Source organism: Papilio polytes, unplaced genomic scaffold (assembly GCF_000836215.1).
Source record: "Papilio polytes unplaced genomic scaffold, Ppol_1.0 DF822067.1, whole genome shotgun sequence".
Taxonomy (NCBI): Eukaryota; Metazoa; Arthropoda; class Insecta; order Lepidoptera; family Papilionidae; genus Papilio; species Papilio polytes.
This window is the reverse complement of record NW_013527137.1, coordinates 8,527,882-8,538,603: the sequence shown is the minus strand read 5'-3', so window position 1 is coordinate 8,538,603 and position 10,722 is coordinate 8,527,882. Positions and strand designations below refer to the sequence as shown.

At 36.2% G+C, this 10,722-nt stretch overlaps 1 protein-coding gene across 1 annotated transcript in view; it reads right to left on the bottom strand.

Annotated features, from left to right (window-relative positions):
• LOC106107188 (tRNA pseudouridine(38/39) synthase) overlaps nt 1–8,899 on the bottom strand; it is a 10,477-nt gene extending 1,578 nt beyond the window's left edge. The window contains exons 1-8 of the mRNA XM_013287921.1: nt 8,745–8,899; nt 8,548–8,678; nt 8,088–8,289; nt 7,779–7,948; nt 6,796–7,004; nt 6,579–6,726; nt 6,021–6,173; nt 5,050–5,222 (exon numbers count right to left, since the gene is read on the bottom strand). Of these exons, the coding sequence (XP_013143375.1) occupies nt 5,050–5,222; nt 6,021–6,173; nt 6,579–6,726; nt 6,796–7,004; nt 7,779–7,948; nt 8,088–8,289; nt 8,548–8,678; nt 8,745–8,819 (1,261 nt within the window). The 5' untranslated portion in view covers nt 8,820–8,899. The remainder of the gene's footprint in view (nt 1–5,049; nt 5,223–6,020; nt 6,174–6,578; nt 6,727–6,795; nt 7,005–7,778; nt 7,949–8,087; nt 8,290–8,547; nt 8,679–8,744) is intronic.
• Between the last annotated feature and the right edge of the window lie 1,823 nt (nt 8,900–10,722).

Sequence of the window (10,722 nt, the reverse complement as noted above, 5' to 3'; positions counted from 1 at the left end):
AGTTGAGTGCCTCTTATACCTATATTGTTAAGCTTTTGGATAAGTATTGGAATGGAGACCGTGTCAAAGGCTTTGGCCAAATCAAGAAAAACCGTGAGACATTTTTTATTATTATCTAAGTTTTGAAATATACGATCAGTTAACTCATTAACCGCATCCGCTGTTGAATGACCTGTTCGGAAACCAAATTGCGTGTTTGCTAACAGACAGTTATTCTCAAGAAAACTTTTAAGCCGCGTGTTTATTATTTTTTCCAGAATTTTAGACATAGAAGGTAAGATAGATATTGGCCGATAGTTTTCGACACGGTCTCTAGAACCACTCTTATGGACGGGGATGATTATGGACTTTTTAAATGCCGTCGGAAATGTACCGTTTGTTATAGCTAAATTGCACACATGGGTTAAAGGAGGGACTAGGATATGTTTAAATTGTTTTAGAAACTTTGCACTGATATTATCCCATCCTACAGCATTACTTTTTAAGGTCATAATAAGGGACTCGACTTCTGTTTCACCAGTAGACAGCATGACAAAAGAATTTAAACTGGTTTGTAGGTTGTGTAGTGTATAAGGTTTGTTATGCGTTAATTTGAATATCCTGTCAGCGAGATTTTGTCCTACGTTCGCAAAGTATTTGTTAGCATTGTTAACTGCATCTTTGGGGTGTGAATGGTTAACTAATAGATCTGTAACGGGAGATTTGTTTTGTTGCCTTCCCGTGATGTTGTTTATAGTATTCCACAGAGACCGAGTATTATTTTTAGCTTTCATTAATTCGTTTTTTTCATGTTCTATTTTCAAATGTTTAATGAGGTTATTGCAAAAATTTCTGTAACGTAAGTAAGTTAATTTAAGATTTTCGTTATTAGGAGCTTTTTTGGACTTCATATGAAGTTTATCTCTGTTACGTAGGCACTTTAATAAGCCGGGTGTTATCCAAGGCTTAATGATCCGCTTGCGCTTTGTAAAGTTGATACATTTTGAGTTTAAATTTATAGCCTTGTGCACCGAAGAGATTATATAATTTGTTGCAAAATTTACATCATTAGAAGAGAACACTGGTTCAAAATCTATATTAGTAAGGCTTTTTGTAAGTCCGACTTGGTCAATTTTGGTGGTCGAGCTATATGGGTTACTTGGGGAAGATATATATTTTAAATATAGAAGAACTGTTTCGTGATCAGTTAGAGATGTTTATGCTACATAAGTATAGGCATGTAGTTTTGTTTTTAATAGAATATGGTCAAGACAATTTTTAAATTGTTTTAATGATCCTTGATAATTTTGTAACTAAAATTAAATACTTGTGTCATAAAGGCGGAAATACAAATAGCAGAGTTTTACCTACCATTAAAACTCATATTATGTCCGGAGCCTTATTCGAGGCCTTGTAAACAATATTGAGAGATGACAGTCTGTCTTCCGGCCGCCATTTTAGTCGTTGCAGTCCTTTTTATCGCTGAAATATGTTTTCCCGCCGGACGCCGAGTTCACCAGGTGGCGAGCAACGCAGCTTGCTTCATTGGTGTCTCAATACCTAAATAATAGTATCTACCAGGCAGAATTTACTCAAGGCCTCGAATAAGGCTCGGGAGTTTTTATGGTAAGTAAAACTCTGCTATTATGTCCTTCCGCCGTTATTCGAGGCCTTGTAAACAATATTGAGACATTGTTTATTTTCGCCTGGTGAACAAGACGCCAATGTGATAATTATTTTATTATTTTATATCATAATATATCTGTGATATATTAATACAGATTTGTGATAAAATGAATAATAATTCATTATATCACAAATCTGCACTTTTTTTTTAGAAAGAAGAAAGAAAGAAAGAAATCAGTTTATTAAAAAAAATGAAAAGGAATTCATTCGGCATGAATTCTATTATTAACTTAAAATTATGTACATAGTTTATAAAAGTTAACACCAACCTAGGGGTTCAAAGAGCGATCCTAATTTAGTTACATTGGAATTAGAATGAATTGATTCTATTTCTTTCTTATAAAATTTAAAGAAAGTATTTTCTGATCGCCAATTCGCTCTGGCTAATATTTTATCAATTGGTTCCTTATCTATCCAGCCCCTGGATGCCACAGCTGACCTTACGCTCCCCGGTGTTGCGTCATTGCCGGCTTCTGATAAAATAGATTTTGCCCATCCTGAAATCACGGTTCTAGAAGCGGCTTTGGCGGGACCTCTGATTGTTATAAATAGATTGTTTAATTTAGCCTCATTGCGCCTTTCGGTACTAATTTCGACTAATTTTCTAACCCAAAAGACTGGATCAATATTAACATTATCCCTGTTGGTGTGCAGTTTCCAACCAGATTGGGAAAATGACGCAGAATCAGTTTTAGAACCGTACGTAGGCCAGAATGTTAAACAATTTGTCTCCTTATCATCTATGAAGCTACCCTCTGCCACAGAGAGAAGAGTTAGATCATGAACTCTGCGTCCAGAGCATAGCAACAATAAAATAGCACATCTACGTGAAACTTCCCACAATTTTTGGACTTGTGGGATGTTATTAGACAACCAGGACGTCAAAACATTTGCATCCCAAATATTGGGTTTGGAGCGATTCATTGCGTCGATTGTGGCTATGGATTTTAGTATCTGCTTAACCAAAACATTTGAACCAAGACGACTACTATCTTCTGTGTTACATAGCGTTGAAATTACAGACGTATGCACCAAAATAGTTCTGTATGCTAACTTTTTCTTAATGTGGAGGTCCGCCAGATACTGAGCTAAATCCGAACCCTTTGGATGCGTAGGATTAATATTAGAATTATGGCACCTTCTGAGCCACTGGGTCCATGCGGGTCTGTAAGTATTTAAAGTTGATTTTCGCCATCCTGCTCTTAATAGAGACTTTTGTTGAGCTGACCAAGACTCAATTGTTTTAGACCACCCCCACATTTCCATATTTCTAGTGTAATTTTCTGTACTTTCGGGGGAGGATGTCCCGTTGACATGTCTATGAGTTTGGTTTCTAACCGGTCCACTGTGAATGGGGAGCTATCGCGCGCGACTTTAGGTCGGCTCTCCAAAAGGTCTGAGGCCATTTCGGCGCTATTATTATGTAGGTTCCCATCGCATGATTGAGATGTTGCAGCACTCTCGGGACAAGATTCGGCGGAGGGAACACCCATGCCAGTTTGAAATCCCATTTCCATGCAAAGGCGTTGTGTCTCCAAGCTGCACGGTCTCTCTGATCCAAGCTGACGAACCTTGGTTTTATTTATTTATTTTTTTTATAGTAAAAGGGGGCAAACGAGCGGCGTGTACACCAAGGTGGTCAACGACGCCCATGGACATCCGCAACACCAGAGGAACTACAGATGCGTTGCCGGCCTTTGAGGAAATTGTAGGCTCGCTTCTTGAAGGACCCTAAGTTGTATTGGTTTGGAAATACCGCCGAGGACAGACCGTTCCACAACGCGGCTGTGCGGGGCAGAAAGTTCCGCGAAAACCGCACGGTTGTGGAATGCCAGCCATCAACATGGTGAGGATGGTACCTGGCGGTCTGTCGTGTCGTCCGATGACGAAACTCGGCGGCAGGAATCGTTCCAAACAACTCCTCGGAACACTCCCCGTGGTAAATACGGTAAAAAATGCAAAGGGAACTGACGTCCCTCCGCAAGGCCAGAGGATCAAGCCGATCGGTAAGAGCTCGGTCGTTGACGATTCGAGTCGCTCTCCGTTGTATGCGGTCAAATGGAAGAAGCTGGCATTAGGATGCTCCCGCCCAGAGGTGCGAGCAGTACTCCATATGGGGCCGAACTTGCGCCTTGTAAAGTTGAAGGCGGTGGCCCGACTGTAAGTACTGCTTCGCCCTATTGAGCACACCCAGCTTTTTAGAGGCCAGCTTGGCCTTGTCTTCCAAATGACCACGAAACTGAACGTCACTCGATATGCCAACGCCGAGAATACCGATACTGGCTGTGGCAACCAGGGGAGTGTTCTCAAACCGGAGATTGACGACAAAGGGATCTTTATCTCGTCATTTACTTCCAGTTCAATGAACCCTGGTCAAGAAACATACGATTTCTGTATTTCAGAGTACCGCACATTATTCCAATCTTCCGATTTAAAATGTTGTAATGAATTTAAAAGTTTTAAATGTTCCGCGGACGTTTTAGAAAACGTAGGCTCTTTAACGTTAGTTTTTAAATCAAATTCAAATTCGAGGGTCGACTCGGCGGGTACCTCGTTAGTCTGTTGGCTTTGAGACATGTCTTGACCAAAGGACGGGTCGTCGACGTTCATAATTACCGATGGGTGCTGTACACCATACGGGCTCCAACCACGTGGAGGAAAGGCCCCACATGCTAAGTAACTTTGTATCTGGTTTACTGGTTCGGCAAGGTGTTCCAATACCTTACTCTTTTTCTGCTTTTCTTTTCTACGTGGCGCCTTCCTCTTACGGCTTCTTTGTAGATCTTCATCATCGCTGGTTGTTGAAGACGAAGACGCCTGACACACATTTTCTTCCCTTTCTGACATAATATTAACACTGGACTACAACTTCTAAGACTTATTTAAGATGTTATTTTAAATTTAAAAATATCTATTTTCTCGAACGCTAGCAGCGTTAGGATAGTTCGCGGCACGAAGGTCAAGACGCCAATGAAGCAAGCTGCGTTGCTCGCCACCTGGTGAACTCGGCGTCCGGCGGGAAAACATATTTCAGCGATAAAAAGGACTGCAACGACTAAAATGGCGGCCGGAAGACAGACTGTCATCTCTCAATATTGTTTACAAGGCCTCGAATAACGGCGGAAGGACATAATAGCAGATAAATGAGACGCTAGCTGGCATGCCAGCTACTGGCGGAATTAGTATACATATGGCAATAAAATTTCAACGAGACTGACCAGACGTTCCTTTAACACATATTCTAGTAGCTGTCTTGAACTTAAACACCGTGCTAACTGGAGTTTACACATACATATATAAAGGCAGCTACTGCCATGTTCTGCAGGCCATGATGATAAGCACAAACCATTGATGGAATAATAGTAAAAATATATTAAAACTTACTACATGTTTCTCTCTTCAATAAAGGTACGTAAACCTTGGGTTTAACGCCTTGCAGCAAACAGTCAGTGTAAGACAAAACTTTATCTTTCTGATAAATATTATTTTCTTCCTTATTTCCAAGTCTATTATATTCAAACTCCAATTGGTTGAGAGTGTCACGAATCATAGTTGATCTGAAAATAGTAATAAACAGAGAATCGTCAATTAGTTATTATACCGTGAATACACAAGCCAGTAGCTGGCTTGTATGCCAATAGTTTGGTTTTACTAACATGTGTATTTTCGCCTACGCTATTTAAATCATACTAATATAAATGTGAAAGTTTAGATGGATGGATGGTTTGTCGGAGTTTGTAGCCTAAACAGTAGAACGAATTTCGATAAAATTTGGTACAGATGTAGACGATAGTCTGGAAGGACATAAAGGCTACTTATTTTAGTTTTTTTTTTTTAATTCCACGGTAATTTAATTCAAAAGCAGTATTTCATAAAAATTATGGCCATTGTGCGATAAAATGAAGTGATATTGTAAAATGTAACGAATGTGATTTAAATGCATTATTTACGGAGTACTAGTTTAATGACAATTAGTAAATATTATGAATGCGAAATTTTGGCTGGATGGATGTTTATTATTTATCTCAAAAACGTATCTTGATATAATTTAAGACAGATATAGAACATACTCTAAAAGAACACATGGGCTACTGATTTTTTTTAATACCGCACAGACAAAGTCGCGGGCAAGTTTGATACATTTTTTCAATCCTAATTTACTTTTTTTTGTAACTGAATGGCTACTATTTGCCTTGAACATTGACAGATTCACCGGGTTTAAGGTGGCCGAGCGCAGATGGCGCTTAGCCTAAACGTCGTTTATGAGTAACTAAGCTCGAGGGCTCCCTCAGGTGCCTCGGCACGAGCCGTCACTTCGTTATCATCACACGATTGGTCCTCATTTAAATACTTACTTTATACTATGTATTGTCCAATCTGCTTGCAATATTGTTATAACAGACTTGAGTTCATTTACATCGTATATCCATTGACTGGAGTTTTCCAATTCATAAGAACAGTGAAATAGATTTAATGGAATATCCAACGCCATATTGTACTGCGGTTTTCTAAAACATTACATAGAACTATAATCACAATCATACTAATATTATAAATGCGAAAATGTAGATGGATGGATGTTTGATAGAGCTTATAGCCTAAACTGCTGAACGGATTTCGATGAAATTTGGTATAGGTAGGGATAGTCTGGAAGAACACAGCCTACTCACTTTTTTTTAATACCACGCGGACGGAGTCGCGGGTGAAAGCTAGCTTACAATAATAATAAAATGTTTGCCTGTTTGTCAATGTGCTTATTAAATTAATCTGATTATAATAAAACTTTGACTGGGTGTTTCTGTCCAAAAGAAATATACATTTAACATTTCTCAATTGAGTAATTTCTTTACTAAAAAAATAAATGCTATGATTACAATTAGAGTGTATTTCGAATGACAAAAAATGTTACTGACCTCGGATTGTTTTCAATATCTAGCAATTTGTTGATAACATCCGGTTCTTCATTCCCTTCTCCAATGAGCAATAATAATCCCATAATGCATCTAATTTGATGCCAAAGAAAAGCATTTCCTTCTATTTGTAAACAATACATAGATGTCGCTGTAATTAAAAACAAAAATAAACAACATAGTTAAAAAAGAAAAAAGGGAAAGGACACTCTAAACTTACGTTGATCTTTGTCATTATTGTCTATTGGAATAATATTTGCATTAAATATTTCTCGATAAAATTCTGTAACACCATTTCCTACATCCATTTTGCACAGATTACGAAAATCTTTTGAACCAATAATATAACTGCAGGCTTCTTTCATCTTAGCTAAGTCGAGATTTGATCGCGGAAAATAATATTTGTACTGTCGCTTCTTACAATCAAACCTGTATAAAGAAAATTAAAATATTAATATTTAAAGAAACTGTGGTCAAATTCAACGCTATAAAGAAAAAAGAATTTGTTTTTTTCTTGCATATATTGGCTTTTTAACTAATTTTGATGTGTTTTGTATTCTTAAAACTACTGGGCCGATTTCAAAAAGCTTTCACCACTAAAAAGCTATGTTATGAGTGTGGGTATATCTACATAGGCTATACAGAGGCTATATCTATATTATTATAATAAAGCGTAAACACGCACTTCTTTGTTGCCAAAAATGTCAGCAATTGCAACATATTTTTGAATAATTCTTATTTTAATAAAAAGTCCTACACTTGCGTCACGTTTTTGGCTATATATTTTAACGCCATTAAACTTAGGGGGTAAATATTTTGGATTAAAACCCTAATGTGGGAAAGAGACCATAAGTTGCTGCCAACATCAAGGAAACAAGGTTGCTAAGGCTTGTCATGTCATGTCATTTTGACATTTGCTATTGATAATTTCACAAATGTAAACAATAAAATAAAATTTTCATAATTTCATGCGGATGAAGCCGCATGGGAACATCTAGTCTTTTACTATACTTTAATTTTACTTGGACGAAATCGCGAGTGACAGCTAGTTTATGATAAAAAGTTGCATATGTTGACCAGCTTGACTAAAATGGTAAATATAGAAAAAAAAGTGATTTTCTTTACATCTACAGCAAATCCAATTTTTCTTACAATCAACAGAAAAAAGCATTAAATTGACCTTTGTTTCTTTAATTACCTTACCTAGCACTATAGTCAGGTCTATCATCAGGTATTGGCATCCATGCTACCACACGAATGTCTTTTGGTAGGAGACGGTTCAAGGTCTTGCAGTACGGCAACTCTGAACTTATGGATTCCGGAATATTCTGTTGGTCTGTGGAATGCTTGCTTCTTAGAGAAATTGAGATGACCTAGAAAAAATATTTTTTTAACTAATTGGTTTACCGTTGAAACTGCTTAATATTTTTAACTAAAAAAAAGTATGTTTACTTCTAATAAATACACTTTACATTTCTTTAATTTGCAATATAAAAATAAGTTAAGATTTACCTGTCCAAAAGCACTAACACCTTTGTCCGTTCTACCACACCTATGATACTGAGATGTTTCCCGACTTTCTATCAGACATGACTTGGTCAGAGCATGAAATAAATGATGTTCAATAGTTTGAGTTGTATCCTCCTGCACTGCCAGCCCTTGGTAGTTCCAACCAAAATATACTATTCTTAAAAGGACTCTTCGTAAGTGACATCTGAAATGTAGAACTGAAATTTACCGAAATAGTCCAGTTAAGGTAAAAAGGTTCACGATCTACAGGAGGTTTGAGAGGTTGTCCAAACTGAAGTAACATTGCACATTTACCAGAAGTGGTAATACTTTTAGAAAATGGAGTGCATTAAAGCTAAAGGTATTTTATACAGAAAGCACATTCATATGGATACTAAGGTATATATGATATGGTAATTTAATTGAACATAAATAATTTAAAATAAATAAGCAAACATGTTACTTCTTAAAATCAAATTGCTTTTTGTTTACTCCTGCACTAGAAATCTGTTCAGCATCGTTGTTTTTCTTGCTTATAATATTTTTTAACTGTAAATTATGTGCCTCTAGTTGCATTATTTTATCAACTAGGTCCTAAAAACAGAAAATATTATTAGCTCAAGATTTTTAATAGGTTATCTCACTTAAAAACTAACGAACATTTTTATCTAAATTAAGAAGCTCTTCACGGGATACGCTTTTTGTTTTCTTCTGCTTTGGTGGAAGTTTAGCCATTAAGATAAACTTTTTTCTTTAGTTTAGTCAAAAATTACAAGTTTACCACTTGATTTGTATATTTTGATGATACTAACATCTGTCACTGTCACAATGACATGTGACATTTAAATTATTTGATAACCAACTTAAAAGCAATACTGCCATCTATGATTATCTTTTTACAACAGCTAAGTTGTGACACGTAGTTTCTTGGGATCATTTTTACACAAAGAGATGTCGTTGTAATACAATCAATTCTATGTAAATGTATAAAAAGACACAACATAATCACGGCCGTATCTTAGAGGAGTAGGCAGAAACCACGTACCTTTTTTTGGCTCGATCCTGACATTCGCCTCTTCTGCATTCATACATTTTTGCATACAAAGCGCTGTGCGGTTTCGGGTGAACAGTTAAAGTCCGTCTTAACTTAATAAAAATGTAGGTAGTTTATTTGGTGGTTGCAGGTAGTTTAAAAGTAGATGGATATTTTATCTCTTGTAAAAACAACGTAAAGTAGTTCACAAAAAATATTAATACAAATAACACTGGGTTATATAACTTGGATAAAGAACTAAATTAAAAAAGTTAAGTCAGCAGTAAAAAAATACGTAAAGCTATTGCTGTACAGCGTTATATACCGCGTTGTTTATCGACGCTCACCAACACCAATAACAACTTAGTTACTGCATTATAATATTTTCTCGAAGGTCGAAAACGAAAAATAATGAAGTGGCGCCAACATTTTGACATCTGTCATAATCCGTAAATGTCGTGTAAAATTTTAAAGTGTGAATTATCGTTTGATAAATGTATTTTAAAAAATAGACTTTGTGTTTTGTGAAACATAAAAAATATACTACTGATATATTCACCAGGAATTTCGTCGTTGGAGGTGAGTATCATTGTATTATTTTTTTAGTAAGCGTTCATTTTCTTAGCCTTTTCGAAAAATAACTGGTGCCGACTGTAACTGTATTCCTATTTTTATTACATTGCCTAAAAGTTCTGTTTTAAAATATTCTGTAATGTCCTGCACGGTCCACATTTAAATAGATTGACTATACCAAAGCTGGGGATTTGAAGCCCAATAGATTGTAATATTGGGACAATCATGATAAGATCCGATACATTATTATAGAAATCATTCTTTATAGGAAAGTTCTAAGTAATACATTAATTTACAAACTTATGTTCTGATTTTTGCAAATAACGTTTATTACGATCCAAATACATTAGTTTCTTTTTTTCCATATAACGATTGTCAACGTATTGATGGTTGAGATGCTGATTACCGTTTATGTAATTCTCTTATTTGTTAATATGTTGGTAAAACAACACATGTTATATGAACTTTCTATCCTTGGACATGTTTATAAATTACGCACGGAATCAAAATTACGCGTAAGTTTTTAGATAACGAAATAAACGTTTTCCTCAAGTATATCTTTTATCTTTGCTTTATGTCTCGTATTTTTTTTATTATGCTAGTCTAATTAATTCTGTAGGGAAAATCCAATCGATTGATAAGTATGCAAGGTCTATCATTGAACCTGAAATAGAAAACTTCAAAGAAGGTTATCCAGTATATTGTAGTCTATCATAATCTAGGTTAGTGGTGTTAATTGGTTTCTATCATGCATTTGCCTTTATAAATCTATCTAACAGTGGTAGACCCCGCTTTAACATTTAGTACGAATGGGTCGACTCGCCCGGTACAATACCACGACCACACAAAAGACAGGTGTGAAGTGGGAGCAATTCCGCGTTTCTTCTGCTGAGTGTGATGCCGGAGGCTTCATTTTAGTCATTTTTCCTTTCCACTCTTTTCTTTAGAGCAAAAGATGGGAAGAAAAAGTCTAATTGACAGCGGAAGAGACGCACAGAAAGGGGACAGATCCTTTTTCTTTGCGTCTCCTTC